At 36.8% G+C, this 17471-nt stretch overlaps 2 protein-coding genes across 4 annotated transcripts in view; one reads left to right on the top strand and one right to left on the bottom strand.

The window, feature by feature from the left end:
• Positions 1-17471, top strand: part of CEP85L (centrosomal protein 85L) — a 138289-nt gene that overhangs the window by 67792 nt on the left and 53026 nt on the right. The window lies entirely within an intron of this gene.
• PLN (phospholamban) lies at positions 8898-16369 on the bottom strand. The gene is made up of 3 exons (XM_081945087.1): positions 16354-16369; positions 13718-13813; positions 8898-9576 (listed from the first exon to the last, which is right to left on the bottom strand). The coding sequence occupies exon 3, from the start codon at positions 9464-9466 to the stop codon at positions 9308-9310; it is 159 nt and encodes a 52-aa protein (XP_081801213.1). The 5' UTR covers positions 9467-9576; positions 13718-13813; positions 16354-16369; the 3' UTR covers positions 8898-9307.

Below are 17471 nucleotides of genomic sequence, written 5' to 3'. Positions count from 1 at the left end.
CACAAAACATCACGTGACATCAACATGACACCACGCGTTTGACACCCCTGCTATAAAGGAGAGAGAGAAGAGACACCACTATGGAGCCTTGGCAGTGTCTCTGCCCTATCAGTAAGAAAGAAGTACTTAGATTTATGTACCATGTACATGATCAAAAAAAATATTAGGTAGCCAGCATTTATAAACTGTCAAGATTTATTTACTTGACATAGAACATAATATTTAATAATTAGTAGAACCTTATCAGGTAAGCCAGTTTTCTTTCTCCGTATGGTAGAGTGCTAAGGCTAAAGGAAAGAAGTAATGTTTTAGGTAAAGTCTTTTATTGAGTTTAGAGTAGAAGCAAAATTAAAAGTAAAGTCTTTTGTTGTTTCTTAGTCTCATGACTATAATATTTGACCACATCACAGATTTGTCAGGTATGTCATAATTAGGAACAATAATTATGTAACAGTTTCATTTAACATTCCCAGTGTGACACAGAACAATGATATGAAAATAATAATTGTAACAACAATTATAGATACACACACCTAATTTACCTTAGTGTCGTAATTCTAATATGATCTTGATCGCTAGCTGTTAATAATATCATATATTTAAATGAAAAAAAGGAGGAAAAGTTTGGATTTCTATCATTTAGAATGCTTTAATAATTTTTTTTCCTTCAATAACTTTACAAATCCTATAATGGTGAAGATTTGCTTATATGCCTATGTTTTATTGTGTGTTGTGAAAATAATTCTATGCTGAGAAATAGACGAAGTCATAATCTAATTTTAGTTTTCTTCCCGTTTGGGCTTTTTTCACCCTTGTGATATTGCTGCTGCTGAGTTCAGTGAGGAAATTAATATTGTCATACATTTTTGTAGAGATGGAACATGTTATCTTCTTTTTCACTATTCAGCAAAGTGACACTGTTGATACATTAAAATAAATGACATGATAACGTACCGTGTTTCCCCGAAAATACAACCTGTCCTGAAACTAATGCCTTGCCACATTTTTCATTTATTTTATTTATTTATTTATATTTGGTGCTTCTAGACCGCCCCCTCTCCCAGAAGGGACTCGGGGCGGTGAACAGTCCATAGAGAATATCACAAAATACAATAAAAAGTTAAATATGTACAGTTTGGAGGAGGTTAAAATGCAATTAAAAGAACTGTACAAAGCTAATATAAATATAAGTTTAAATCCCTAAAACAGACACAACAAATTAAAAACCCCTAAGATAACCAGATAATAATACATTTGCCAGGTGGGACAGTTGTAATTATGCCAGGCCTGCTAATCGGAACAGGTGAGTCTTCAATTTTTGCCGGAAGGAGCGGAGGTCAGAAGTAGTTCTAATGTCGGGGGGGAGGTCATTCCAGAGGGTTGGGCCCATCACAGAGAAGGCCCTACTCCTTGGTGTCGCCCATTGGCATTGCCTAGTGGACGGCACCAGGAGAAGTCCCTCCCTGTGTGAGCGAATTGGCCGCAGGGATGTATGTGGGAGGATGCGATCCCGCAAGTAACTAGGTCCCATGCCATGGAGCGCTTTAAAGATGGTAATCAGCACCTTGAAACGCACCCGAAAAACCACAGGTAGCCAGTGCAGCTCGCGCAGGAGAGGTGTTACGTGGGAGTACCTCGTACTCCCCATCACAGCCCGCGCGGCTGCATTCTGAACTAACTGCAGTCTCCGGGCGCGTCCCAAGGGCAGCCCCATGTAGAGAGCGTTGCAGTAATCCAGGCGGGACGTCACCAGCGCATGAGTGACTGTGCGTAGGGCATCCCGGTCCAGTAGGGGGCGCAATTGGCGCACCAGGCGAACCTGGTGGAACGCCCCCCTCGCCACGGCTGCCACATGGTCATCCATTGACAGCCGGGCATCAAGGAGGACGCCCAAATTGCGCGCCCGTTCCACAGGGGGCAATTGTTCGCCCCCTATGGCCAGTGATGGAATCAGCTGGCTGAACCGAGGTGCTGGTAGCCACAGCCACTCGGTCTTGGAGGGGTTGAGTTTAAGTCTGTTGTCCCCCATCCAGACCCCGACGGCTCCTCATTGGGGTGGTTTGGGGTTGAAATATACAGCTGAGTATCATCAGCGTAGAAGTGATACTCAACCCCAAAACCACGGATGATCTCACCCAGCGGCTTCACATATGTGTTGAACAGGAGAGGCGAGAGGACCGACCCCTGTGGCACTCCACAAGTGAGTGGCCTCGGGGTCGACCTCTGTCCCCCTGTCAACACACATTGCCTCCGGTCGGAGAGGTAGGAGCCGAACCACCGCAAAACGGTACCTCCGACTCCTATCCCCTCCAACCGGCGCAATAGGATACCATGGTCGATGGTATCAAAAGCCGCCGAGAGGTCTAATAGGACCAGGATAGAGGAACAACCTCTATCTCTGGCCCTCCAGAGATCATCAACCAACGCGACCAAGGCTGTCTCTGTGCTGTGCCCGGGTCGGAAGCCGGACTGGCGTGAGTCTAGATACTCAGATTCGTCAAGGTGTCGTGGAAACTGCTGCGCCACCACATTCTCAACAACCTTCGCTAGAAACGGAAGGTTGGAGACTGGACGATAGTTAGCTAGCTCCATTGGGTAGAGTGAAGGCCTCTTAAGTAAGGGCCTCACCACCGCCTCCTTCAAGGCGGTTGGTAAGGATCCCTCACCCAATGAGGCATTCACCAGGCCCAGAAGCCAGCCTCGGGTCACCTCCCAAGATGCCAGTACCAACCAGGAGGGACACGGGTCCATTAAACATGTGGTGGGTCGCAGCCGTCCACGCAACCTATCCAAATCCTCGGGGGCAACAGAATCAAACTCCTCCCAGGATGGTCTCACAAGACTCGCTGTTGGCGGCCCGTCCGGTCCACTGAGTGGGCAAAAATATAACCCCACCCCCCAAAATAAGCCCCCTGGACAATTCCCCCCCCTCTGGCCAGGCAGAGCACTGCTCATTGACCTAGCGGTATTCTGAAGGCGCCAAGCTGCGGGAGACGGGGGGAAGGCGCTTACGTTGCTTGGTGCCTTCGGGATACCGCTAGGTTGGGGAGTGGTGTTCTGCCTGGCCAGAGTGGGGAGTTGCTGGGCAGCTGCTCCCTTGCAAGCGGGCTCCCGAAGAGCCAGGCACAGCCTCGGGCTAAGCAGCCATGAGGTGACCACTCTCTGTCCGGCAGCCAGCCCACAACCATAGAGCACACTCCTAAAGCGGCCGCTGCTGGAAGACTCGGCAGCTGAGTTTTGGAGTTTGGAAGCCGTAGAAGAAGTTATGCTTGGAGCGCGGTGGCGGTGGCAGCACTCTGCAGGGAGAGCTGGGCCAGGGCATGGTGAGGCTGGGAGGCATGCTTCCTGGGGGCGGAACAGGCGCTCGCGCAACCCCCCTCTCCAGCCGGGCAGAGCTCCATTTACTGACCTAGGGAGTATCCCTAATGTGCCAAGCTGTGGGAGCTGGGGGGCAGGCAGAGTGCCATGTGGCTTGGCGCCTTAGGGATACCCCCTAGGTCAGTGAATGGCATTTTGCCCGGCTGGAGAGGTGGTTTGCCCGGCGGCTGCTTGTGAGCATGGTCACCTCATGGCTGCTTCGCCCCTGAGGCTGTGCCCGATCACAAGGGAGCAGCTGCCTGGCAACCCCAAAACAATAAGCCCTCCCCCTATAATACGGCCAAGGCCATATTTCGTGGGGCAAAAGAAAATAAGAGCCTGTCTTATTTTCGGGAAAACACGGTATCAGTAACCCAATGCATTTGTTGAAGTATTTGTACTAACATTTTCATGCAAGTAGACTTTGACTTATGACTACAATTGAGCTCAACATTTCCATTGCTAAGCAAGATAGTTGTTAAGTGAGTCACACCCCATTTATGACCGTTTTACTGTGGTTGTTAAGTGAATCACTGCACTTGTTAAATGAATCATGTCATTGTGCAAATCTGGCTTCCCCCTTTAACTTTGCTTATAAGAAGCTGGCTGGGAACATTGCAAATGGTGATCACATGATCCTAGGACAATTCAACTGTCATAAATGCATGTTGCCAAGCACCCAAATGACCTTGAGGCCTTCCTATAAATCTCAACAAGATGCAGCACTTTTGGGAAGCCCTGAGTTTGGTTGTTCTTGAAATTCCTCAAAATGTCAAATTTTACTGTATTCCAGGTCTTATTTAAGTAAGTGTCCCCTCTCCCCAATATAACAAGATATTTGTGTTTTCAATGGCAAATTCCAGACTCCAGAAGTCAAGGATAGTGGCCTAAGTAATGTTGAGAAAGGAGAGGTATAATCTGCTAAAATAAATTTGTTTCTAAATTATCAGAAAATTTTGTTATAATTATTTGTATTTTTGAAAAGTTAAAAAAAATTGTATCTGTTTTCTGAAGATATGTTATCAGACATAGTTCGTCTTGTAACATTTATTATATTGCCGGAATTCTCAAGTTTTTGAAAGTGACTCTTATCCTAAGATCAGCACACACATATGCATCCCACAATACAAAGAATCCTTGGGTTACAACAACAATTGGATTCAGAATTGCCATCCCTAAGCAATGCGGTTGTATAGTGTGATGTCACAAGACCATGTCACTTAGTGATGACAGTTCCAGCAGTCCTAGATGCTGTCATTAAGTGAGGACTGCATGGGTTTGTTAAGCCATGGTAATTGTGACTTCCAAGCTCCTGAGGGTTTCCCATTTACTTTGATTGTGGGAAGCTGGCAGAGGACATTGGAAATTGCAATCACATCTGGAGTATAATTTCACTGGGTATTTCCTTTCTGTGTGAAATAAAGATAAGAAGAGAAAAAGTAGCAAATGGAAATATTTTGCTTACAAAGAAATTGTGCATTCTTAGTTTCTGAAGTCTGCTTGAAGTTATAACTTGCAATATCATCACAATAAAAATCAATACATAAAAAAAAATCTTAAAGTCATATTTTCTAATTATCTTTCAGATTCCTCTCATCTGGCATGAAAGGCATAGGGAGAGAGTAATTGAATAGTACTTAGTCTGAAACTTTCTAACAGTGGATTTGAGAGGCAGACTCCCCCAAATAAAACTCACAATAGAAACAAGCAGGCTTAGAAGTAATTTACATACAATATGGAAAGGTTAATATGCTTTTAGTGGAAAGAGTATTCTATGGTTTGTTAAAAATGTTATTACAATAATACTCTATTATAGCACTTTATAATAGAATATAAATGCCCTGTTGTAATATTAACAATAATAAGCAATGTAATCTTATGCTCAGTTGTTCATAATGAAGTCTCATTATGCTCATTTTTATTCCCAAGTATAGGTATCATTATCAAATATGCGAAATTTACTCTGAATAAGTATATGTCTTCATGTAGTTTTTCTACTTCCTCTAAATGGCTATTTCCCTTATCTCCAATATAAGAGTTACAGGTGATTCCATGTTCATATCCATTATTTTCTTCCTGTAGAGAATTTCATGTTTGTTTTTCCTTATTTCTATTTTAGGTTTCAGATTGTGCTGTTTATCTGTTCTGTTCCGTTGTAAAAATAATATTTTTTTTTAATTTCAGTGGAAGCTTCCCTGATCTGCAGGGTTAAGCTTTTTTTGTCTTGTTCATTTTGTTCTTTATATTCATATAGTTTGAAGGTTCAAGTTACCATGATGGCATAAATGAAGACTTTAAAAATAAACCCTCACATGAGCTTTACAAGAATAAACATAAGAACAAGAACCAAAAAAATAAGTAGAAAATTGAGTAACAGGTTGAGACCTCTATTTGTAGCAAAATCCATTGTGGCAAACTCTGCACTTATTTTACTTGCACTAGAAATCTTGATTGTTGTTATAAGCAGGTTCAGTTCAGTCACAGTGAGTTACAGTTGACATATGTGGGCTGCAGTACTCGTGTGAGCATTTCTTGACTCATAAGAGCTTTTTTTGTCCAATACCTGAAAAAAAAATGATAGTGAGCCACAGCTAATGTGAGTACCTCCTCCCCAAACTCATCTTGAAAGGAAATATAGGCAGTCATCTAACAGGCAATAATTTCCCCCAAATTATATATTGGTATTACTTTTTCATGCCAAGCAGGATAAAACCTCCCAATCCAAAATACCCTATTTTTCGGAGTATAAGACCCACCCAGATTTTGAAGAGGCAAATTAAAAAAAAAAGTTTTTGCACTCTGCAGACATCCCAAAAATGGCCCGTTTTTCGCAAAAATGGCCCCATTTTTTTGTCAAAAAAATGGCATGCATAGCCTTTAGGAGGCTTATAGAGTGCTTCTGGGGGCTGGGGGGGGGGCAAAAATGAGCAAAAAATGGCTTGTTTTCCCTCAGTTTTGCCCTCCCTAGCCCCCAGGAGCACTCTGGAAGTCTTATAAAAGGCTATGCTCGGCCATTTTTACGAAGGGGGCGGGGTTTCAGTAGGCCAAAAATTCTGTATTCAGTGTATAAGACGCAACCCAGATTTTCACCCTCTTGAGGGAAAAAGGTGGGACATATACTCCGAAAAATACGGTATGTCACAGTTTAATAAATTGTATTTATTATTCATTATCTGCTTCAAGATACAGCAGCATTGTTAATTATCTATCTTTGTTCTAAATGTTGTTAACATTGTTTATAAAAGAATTTAATATAAAAAGCTAGTTTATATGATTAAAGATTACTCTACAAAGCACATTTTTTATTATAATCAGCTACCCATGTTCTTTTCCATCCTGCCTCACCTGTCTTCTCTGATCTGGAGGCCATTAAGGGGCTGGTATTACTACTACCTAGTCAGCAATGACCAGCAGAGTAGGGAATCCTTTGTCTTTTTACTACTCTTCATATTTAAACTGAATTTGAATAAAGTGTCAGTGAGTCAAATCTAATCTTTCTTCAAGCTCCAGGTTGAAGAGTGAGATGGACCATTAGATATCTGAGGCATAAGAACTATTTAAGGGAAGAATGGGACTCTGGTATGCAGTATGTAAGGACAGCAATGCTATGTTTATTCCTGCTGAAACGAAATTAGAAGCTATTTCTTTACATATGTTTTTCTTTTGTGTGATTCATTTTTTGACTTTTATAATCTCTATATTTTCTTCTGTCTTTAGTTTTCTAAAATCTTCATAAAAATTTCTTTTAATAAAAAGTATTCATCGAAAAGTAAGGAGAGTTTACTAGTTAATTATCTGGCTATTCATTTTCAAATTTTTGCTACTCAGATGCAAGAACAAAATACCGTAACTGGATAAATGGGAAGGAGAGTAAAAGTTTGAAATTAAGTCTTAAAACTGAAACAGTTGTGAATAAAATGAATTTGGTTTTTACATTACTAATCTGTTTTTACAATTAATCTTAGAATTTCAGGTAAACTTATGGACACATGCAGTTTTTATTAGAATGATTAGAATGAAATTGTACACAAATGCTGCCTTTTGGGGGGCATGCGAGCAATACCACAACACTTGATGTCAGTCTCACACTTCCTTGTCTCCCTTGGAAATGCTGCCTCCAGCAGATTTCCTATGTAGATACTTCCCAACTTCCAGAAACCACTTGAAACCAGTATTGATATCTGATAGTTGATATTGTTTTTTATGTAATTGTTATTTTATATTAAACGGAGTTTTGTTCCACATTGCAGAATCCAAAATTGGGGAAGTGAAAGAAGGTCCTGAAATAGGCAATAATGATGTGAAAACAATGATCTTTAGATTTAATTTTGGCATACTTTATTTATGGTTGGATACTCTGTAGTGTTGCACAAAAATGACTGAACTCATTTTCATGTATTAAGCAGTGAGAATTAAAATAAAATATAATACCTTGTTAAATAGTTAGCTTTCATTTTATTTTAGGAAACTTTAGAGCTGGTTGTTTCTCGGTAAGGAAAATAAATTCATATGTAACATAATTATGTTATGAAGAGTACATTCTCAGTGGAATTATTCTAAGATTGTAATCAATCATTCAACATTTGTTTCTTACTACTTTAGGTATAGTGATATTAAATACACATACATATATAGTTAAAGCAACAGCCTATAAACTTCATAGAAGTGATAAGAAGAACCATTCTATAAAAGATGTTTCACACAACCAAAATATTTTTTATCTGTAGTCCACTTAATGTTATATTGGAAAAAATTGAAATCAGATTCAAATATTCACTTTTTTTAAGCTGTGCTTAAAAAACCATGCTGTTTTATGCAGTCTGACGACAGATTGAACTTCTAATGCAAACAATAAAAAGCTGTTGTACAGATTTATTTATTTATTTTGACTGACTGATTCTTCACAGAACAAAAACATGAAAAGATTAAATTTGCAAGAATTCACCATCTAGTCCTCTTGCTAAATTATATGAATGAAGAGCAACTGTATAATAAGTTACCTAGAAGATGTCAGTAATGTTACAGGAAAGAATATATTCAATATTTATAAATATATCAAATTAGACAATCCATGAAATCATTTTTGAGATATTTCCTTAACTAATCAGAAAAAAAGCCAGGCAAACACGTAGTTTGGAGCAGGAGCAACTCCTGGCTTCCTGCTGGCCAGGAGGAAGACTTGCAAGCATTGGAAATGCTCATCATTATCTTGCAAAATTTCAATTCCACAGGAGTAAACATTTTGGATGTATTCTTTAAGTTATCTCATTTCAGGTATATTGATTCAAAAATTGTTGCCCTATGATATACCATTTCACATAGTTGAAGGTTGCAAGCAAACCAATATATAGATGTCTAAAAGTATATTTATAGTTGTATTTCAATAGAACGAGGCAATAAATATGCAATGCTTTATTGTCTTTTCAAAGCTTATATTATGAATATGTAGAGGGGAAAAGTTAATAAATGCTTCAGTTAACAATCCAAGTACTCAAGATACATTTATCTCCTAGATAAGGATTTAATTGTGCAATTAATAGTGCATTCAGCCCATTCTTTATTCATGAAAGTAAACACTTATAGCTGGTTAGTAATAACAAACAAATAATCTGGAACCAAAATTTCAAGGCTGCTATTTAAAATTTTATAGTTGGACATTTTACACATAACACTAATCATTAACATCCACAGAAGTCTTCCTTTAAAAATAAAGCAGGCGAATTAGCTCATGCATCGCCTTGTGATAGTAGTTTTCAAATCACTGTTCAGTACAGGTGCTTTTAATGGTTACAGTGAGTAAGAGTGGAGGTGGTGAGAAATTTTTTAGACAAAGTGCTGGACTTTCTTGCATAGATTTCCTTGTGCTGGATGTTTCTTGTTTGGTTCTTTTCTCCTTCTCGTGCATTTCCCATTGCATAAGATAGTGAAGATCAACCAAAAATACAGGACTTCAAAGAAGCATCACAATGATGCATATTAGCAACAGACATATCAAGATAAGACAGAAGTTTACAAAAAGCTCCTGAAGCCTTTGTCGTGTTTGTGGATGCACCTCAATAGTTGAGGCTCTCCTCAGAGCAGAGCGAGTTATGTACTGGACCTTCTCCATGGCAACAGGAAAGCAGAAATTTAAGAAAGAATGGGTTTCTAAGAAGCAGAGACTTTCAGGGAGAGTGCTTAATATCTTCGGTTTGAGAAGTTTTAAGAATCTTTGTGGAGCTAGGGAAAGTAGGAAAGTGAAGTTAGAATTACAGCATACAGTGATTTAATCAGCAAGTGTAGATTATTTCAAGGTGACAATGCAACACGTTGTATAATGAAACAAAGTCTTAATAAGAAACAAAACATGTATACCAGTATTCTAAATGCAGATTGCGGTAAATATATTTTAGTGTCTTCATGGTGTATATAAGTTGCATAACTACAACTATACACAGAATTTGTGAACAATTTTAGCCCTGCGGTTAAATGTCCTAAGATGTTCTGTTGTGTAAAATAACATGCATAGGAAAGCAGTCTTGAGATACAGTAGATGTTTGACACATTGGTTGTGATTTGTGACTCACTGAGCTGAGTTCAGTCCACCAACCATGTATGGTGATGACTCAGAGGACTCATTAAGCCTTCTCCGTTTGATGCCCACAAAAACAAAAAAGCTGTCAAGCACTTGACAATCCAAAAAACTACAAGCATAGTTGGTGGGTTGTGTTCAGTTTGAACCATGATTTTTGCTGGAATGGTTTGCATAATAAATGTGCTTCACAGTCCCTGCTTTTCTCTATATTATTTTCGGCCCTGTTTGGAGATTAAGGGCAATAGTCTATTAGCCATCAAAAATATTTGCCTGACACTATGTCCAGTTTCTTTTTTTATCTTACATTTGTCAAGGGTTGATATTGTAATAACAAAACTGTATTCTCAAGGGACTCGGTAAAAATGCTATCACTCTTCTGGCCAAATATGGACACATTTATTCTAAATCCTACTCCAGCCGGCTATCATGAATTAAATACTTACAGATCAAACACATTTGCTAACTTAACACTTGACAGATATACCTCTAAATAGATGGTATAAATATTTATTTTATTGATAGGTTGTGTCACATATATCACTCTGTTGAATTTCACATTGTAATGACATTTATTTTATAGAATTTTCCATGTTATATGGAAGGATCAGCAGTTTACTTGTTGATATAATATAATTCTGTTTCTGCCAAGGTTAGCAGCTGCTATTTCAATAATTAAATACATGGAAAAGGAAAAACTAAAAGAATTAATGATTAATCCTTATATACTAGCCTTCATTTTACGTCAAAATGCAACAGTCAGTTGACATTAATTTGATTTAATGCTATCACTTTGCTTACAAGGCTTTGGTAGTATTTTAGAGTTGTTCTTTATTTTATACCAGGAGATAATATCAGAACTACTGGCACTTTGAAGGAAATGGGAATCCTATGGAAATTTTTAGACCAATTGGGACTGTGATTCAGTTTTTGTTCTGAAAACGTTACTATTTAAATTTGGCTAGATAGAACTCTTTTTTTTGTTGTGCCTAAAAACTGAATTCTTGTAATTATGCTGTAATAATGTTTTTCTGTGTTTTACCATATTTACATTTGAATTTTTAAAATCTCATTCGGAGTATTATGGACACTTGAATCCCTCAAATCAGTTTAATTGAAATTATAATTCAGTGTATTAGGGTGTCCTGGTGTAGAAAAGCGGTTTTGAAAGATGACCAAGTACTTTTTAAAATTTTTAATAATTCATTCGCGTTATACTTTGAGTTCTTATGTCCCATGCAATACAAGTTCCAGTTGACTAAAGTTAACTTGTGGAAGAAAAAGTTAGTAATGTGAATCCATCTATAATTATACTGTGAAGGATCTTTTTTTACAAAAAGAAATGAACTATGCTATAATTATAAGATGAAGCCTAGTATACATGTAAGTATCAATTAATAAAAAATAAAATGATAATGAATAGGATTAGTTTCTTGGTTTTATGTATTGTGTAGAGAAAGGCTGGCTGAGTATATTTCTGGAAGGTTCTGAAAACATACTAAGCATTTTATTGGTTTTCAGGACCCCAATGGATGGTCTTTTAATTTCTTCGATTTTTACTCTTCCTGATTTAAATGTAGTGTTTTAATGTTACGATTTCAGTGTTGTTTAGATGTTATGTTTTGTTAAAATTTATGTCCATCTATCTGTCTTGTCTGCTTGTTTTAGAAACTATCTGGACTTTGTTGTAGTTTTAGAATCAAAACCTCTTTTACAAACAACTGAATAGTGAGATTGTTTTCCCATTAGAGGTCATGAGTCTCCTGCTGCTTGAAATTTTGGCAGGTGTCAGTTATTAATTTCCAAACAAGTGAAAACTAGGTGTTTTTTTTCATGATCTCTATTGCATTAGTTGGAAATCTAAATTATGTAGTCAATGATGGATCTGAAGTAAAATATTTTTTAGAAAATACTGCATTATTCTGTTAATTAAAAGTAGACATTAACAGCTAACAAAAGACATTAACAAAATAAAGAATAATTTGTTAAGAGATAAATAATAGGAAATGCCCAGAAAACTATGGGAATGAAGACTAAAGGTAGTAAGTAAGTGGGTCAAGAAAGTTGAAAAGAAGCAGTAAGTGAAAAGAAATATTAATGGTGAATATTAAGAGGAAATTAAATATTATTGAAAAGTGGATAACTTTTCAGTGACATTCTGCCTCCTTTTCAATCCAAGAATCAGATTGGTAGATGTTTTCTCAAAAGAAATAATGGAATTACCTTCACCAGGTTTATTTTGTTTTAAAAGGAGGGGTAGGCATGTTACATCCTAAGATCCAAAAATGTTGATTGTACAAAACCTGTAAATTTGCCAGTCTATTTGGTTGCTGAAACTGAATTTGTATTTGGTGAAAATGCAACCTTTCTCTAAGAATATATTATTCCGTAAATCAGCTTCTAAATTTTGCTAACATTAATGTTTCATTCTATGCTATTTACACAAGAGTAAACCTTACAGAATATAGTGGAATTTTATCCCAAGTAAGCATTCTAGCAAGCTTTATATATTAAATCTGGATATTTTAAGAGTGTTTCCTACTAAAATGCATTTTGGTTTTGCTAGTTTCAAGAGGTTTTATTCTTTTTTCACATTTTTGTTCCTGTTATCATATAGTCTTTGATGTTAGTTTGAGATTTAATAGATGATAAAATCATTTAATATCGGTCATTTGGAATCTGTTTGACAACTATCCTGCGCAAGATTAGATCCTAAATTCAAGATATAACAGGTTTAAATAGTTTAGTCTGGAATTGTAGGATCAGAACTGTTGACTAGGATTCAGAAATCCTAGATCTGCTTGCCAACAATTCTTTGTCCGTTTATTTCTTTAACATTAGATTCATCATTCTATTCCAAAAACAATAGTATTAAAGCCAGTTTGTCCAAAAAGGGACTTCTGCTGAACATTACGTTCTTCCCTATATTAGTCTTTTGGGACTTCTCTGATTTGCTTTTGGGATCCATTATCTATCTCCTTAAACATAGGTGGCTCAGTGGTTAAGACGCTGAGCTTACCGAATCTCCTGCATGAGCAGGGGTTTGGACTAGATGACCTCCAAGGTCTCTTCTAACTCTGTTACTGTTAACCTAATATATGATTCATTTGCTTGGCAACAGTAAATATAAACATATGCAAAATACATTTGTTGACACCAGATATGATATATGGATTCTACAAATGATTGTTTTAAACAATCATGAAACTGTTCATGTATCTAACAAAAGTTAAACTAAAGAGGAGAGGAATGCTAAATAGCAATAGCAGACTGCGTCACAGTACTTTGCAGCCCTCTCTAAACGGTTTACAGAGTCAGCATATTGCCCCCCAACAATTTGGGTCTTCATTTTTTACCGACCTTGGAAAGATGGAAGGCTGGGTCAACCTTGAACCGGTGAGACTCGAACTGCCAAACTGCAGACAGCCAGCAGAAGTAGCCTGCAGTACCGCTTTCTAATGCTATAGTCTAGATATTATTATTTTTTTGCAGAAAGAGCTGTAATATTAGATTTAATGTCATTTACTAGATTACTTCCTTCCTTCCCCACTTCTTTTCTCTTTTATTTTCTGTCACTCCTCTCTCCCTCTCTTTGGCTCTAACATGCATACAGAATGCTTGATGTGTTTGCTTCTTTTATACAACAAAAATAAACACAGAAGGTATCTTACACTTGAGTTCTATATCAAATTATAATGTTCAACAAAGGTATAGACTATTTGTTACTGGAATCAGGATCGTTAATAGGAAAATAAAAAGTTCTATTGTAATAAAAGTAGAATCCCTTACCTTAATGACTGATGATTACTGAATTATATGAAGATGTGCTGTGGGAAACTAAAAGACGTTCTCTGTCATCAGATTTATGGGAGCAACTGAAGTTCACTGAAGGAAAAAAATAACAAAAGTTTCATAGGCTGGGCTCATGATGTCATTCAGGAATTTAACTCCAGTGATTGGTTACACAACAGATTGCAAGAACAGAGAGATTGCAGACCTAGCCTTGTTTAGGGCAAGGATGTTTAGTATTTGATTTCACATGGAAAAAGTAGAGATAGAACATGTCCACAATTCAAGAAATCCAAACAAACAAATGATAGTTCTGTTAATAATATTTGGATAGCGCTTCATTTCCTTCCATTCAGCTTGAATGATAATACTTACCTTTCAGTATATACAAACATAAATCTACTAGGTGTAAAAAAAAAACATGAAATTAGATGTACAATTTATATATACTTAAGGATAACATACTTAGGCATTAGAAATATGGATGACCTCTAGATAACATCAAAGATATAGCCCAAACTCCAACTTTTAGTGGTCATCCAGATTTTTGCAAGCCAAATGTGATAGCTCAATCCAAGCTAATATTCAGATCATTTTTCAGTTAACAAATCTGTACACCGCAGATACTTGAAATGAAACTTTCTGCTGTTCTTAAAACATTTGTGTTGAAGAAGAACTTGTGGTGTTCATTTTAAAATTATGTTAAATATTTCAGTACTGCTTTATAATCAGGAGACTCTCAAGTCTACTGAAAGGACATTTGTTTTCATTGGTGAGGGGAGGACATGGCAGTCTGGTATTGTGTGCTTAAATTAGCATTTGGATTTATAGTCCAGATAATTTGGACATTGAATGAACATGCAGTCTTGTTACTATGTATACTTCATACTTAAGCAGTTCAAGAAATCCTATTGCCAGGTGAATTTGCAACATTGGCAACAATAAGATATATAGCTTTAGGCGACAGGCGATTTTGGCCTGTCTTCTAGCTGAGATAAGCATTTCAGGGTGCTATAAGCGGCAATCTTTTAAGTAGCAGTTATTGTTCCTTGTCATTGTTGAAAGTACACAGACTTTTAAGAGAGTGGTATTAGCCCTTTCAAAAAGAATCTTCTTAAGATAGATATTACTTTGTTTAACATACATGGCATTGATATTTTACTAATGTTAGCCAAGCTATTGGAAAAGGTGTCCTGTGTTTCATCTAATATATATTTATTAATTTAAAATATACATGGCTAGTATTCTTTATGCATACATTTTATTTTATTTTTATTCAGGTAAGTAAAAGTGGCGTGTGGTTAAATAAATATCCCCATAAATTAGATGCTGTTTAAGAATTTTAGAAGTTACATTCCCAACACATCTGGAGGGTCTCAGCTACGGGAGGGTTGCAGTGTAGGTGCATTGGATATGTTGGCTTCTGTTACAAATGAGTTTGATATATGCTGTTATACTGCACATTTCACCTTCTTACTTCTTGGCATCAGTACATTAGAAATATTGAGTTAAACCTAATGTAATTTACTGTACATTCCATTATTGGTTAATTTTCTTCTGACCAGAAACCTTTGAATACTTTTAATTCCAATAGGAAACAATACTGTATATTTATATCTCTCTTTTCAAAACTTTTAACATCCCAATTGTCCTTTTATGATCTCTCAAGAATACCAGTTTTCTTTTCTTTTCTTTTTTCAGGTGTCATGTTTGAAAAGCAAACTGGTAGTTGTGAACTATGGAGGGTGTGGTACCATGTCAGGATTTAAATCTCATGGCCTTGATTCAGTCACCCTACTCCAAAATCTGAGTTTCCTTTCTCTGTTCCTGCCTATATCAATAAAGCAAATCATTCTTCGATGCTCTTGGGGTCCCCTTGCTTAGGATTCCTGATATGTAAACTACACATGCATGACATGTACTGTATATTTTTGTATGTCTAAAATACTATTTAGACCAATCCCATTTCATCAATTTTTGGGTTTTATATGACATTTTAATCCCATCCATGTACAAGTTTCTATTTCTGTTTACAATAGACCTTGTAAAACATGGTGTTTTGTTCCTCACAGATTTGGAATTTTTGTAGTAACCTGTAAAATGAGTTGGTCAGTCAATCTCTTCAATCATATATAATGTTATACTTTCTCCAAACAGACATTTTTTAAATAAAGTAAGTAAACCTGACTCATTCTTCCTTGAATTTAGTATTTGCAAATTTTACGGTGTGAAAGATATTTGTAGAGGAAGAGAAAAGAGTTAGAAATACACTTTGAAATTAAACCACATACAGAAAATTCCTGAGAAATATTAGAAAAATGCTGAATGATTTGGAATATTAGCACACTTAAATGCAGCATGCTTGGTGTTTTGTTTTTTAATTTGCTTCAAGGGACAAAAATATGCAGCTGCTGCTTACGTGACCTTAAATGGAAATAAACTGGGCTTTCTCCAGAGAGATTAAGAATCTACTACTAGACCTTCCTTCCTTCCTTCCTTCCTTCCTTCCTTCCTTCCTTCCTTCCTTCCTTCCTTCCTTCCTTCCCTCCCTCCCTCCCTCCCTCCCTCCCTCCGTCACTCTGCAGTCACTAAGCAAGTCACCAGGTGACTGAACCCGATTTTTTGACAATTTTTACCCTGGTGAAGCAAATCTTTGGTTGTTAACTGAATCCATTTTCTTCAATTGACACTGCTTGTCAGATTCCAGCTTGGGAAGTTCGCAAAACACAATAACATGACTGCAGATTGCAGCAAACAGTTGTAAATATGAGCCAAGCACCTCACCCAAATTGCAATCACGTGATTGCAAAGGTGGTCCAAGTGGGAAGATGGGTCTTAAAAGACTTTTTCTGAGCCTGTAATAACTTTAAAGTGTTATTAAATGAACAATGATAAGTCGAGGACTAGCAATATAGCCCAGACAACAGAAATCTTTCACAGCCCGTTAGTTAAGACAAGTGGACTAGTATGTTGAAACAGAATAATGCAGTTTTGTATGTTTTGATTTGCTCTGATGATAGTCACATACAATATAGCAGGAAAGATGTTTTTGACATCAATGAATGCAGAAAGAGTGAATCTATGTAAACTAAAAATTGTCCTAAAGATGAATTACTGTGTGTAATCATTTTTCAAAACCAGTGGTACTTTTAAAGCTTTACTTGCAACTAGACTTTTAAATTCTATGCCATTTTTTTCTTTGCTCTCTTGATGACATCCATGTGTTAAAATGGCTTTTCCTTTTTTTAAAAAAAGCATTTTTTTTTTAGAAAAAGGAAAGTATTCACTGGGAACACAACCAAAATGTTTGTTTGAATAATAGCAAATAAGGCCAAATTTAGAATGTTAACACAGAACATGAAAATGCTATTAATTCTCCTTCGAATGTTCTTCCTCTTCTGTACTCTTGACCAGATTTGAAAGAATATGAAATATTGTGTGTGACTGCCATATTTGAATGTGTACAATCTTCTATTGATTAAGTTACAATTTGGCATCTTCATTTTCAAAGTATTACAAATAGGATTGTCTCCCAACCTATCAAATTATATTGTGACATCTGAAAAGAATGAATTTTCCTTGCTATGCAGTTTATTAGGAAGAACTATTGGTTCTTCCATTAGATAATTGCTATATATTTAAGGTATGGTAGCAACCAATACTGAATATCAGTTCTTCACACATGTTAATGATATGATGGCTATCCTTGGTAATTATACATTGTCATCACACAGTCTTATTAAATTGTTTATCC

Source organism: Natrix helvetica, assembly GCF_964273705.1.
Source record: "Natrix helvetica genome assembly, chromosome: 2".
Classification (NCBI taxonomy): domain Eukaryota; kingdom Metazoa; phylum Chordata; class Lepidosauria; order Squamata; family Natricidae; genus Natrix; species Natrix helvetica.
This window is presented reverse-complemented; position numbering and strand designations above follow the sequence as displayed.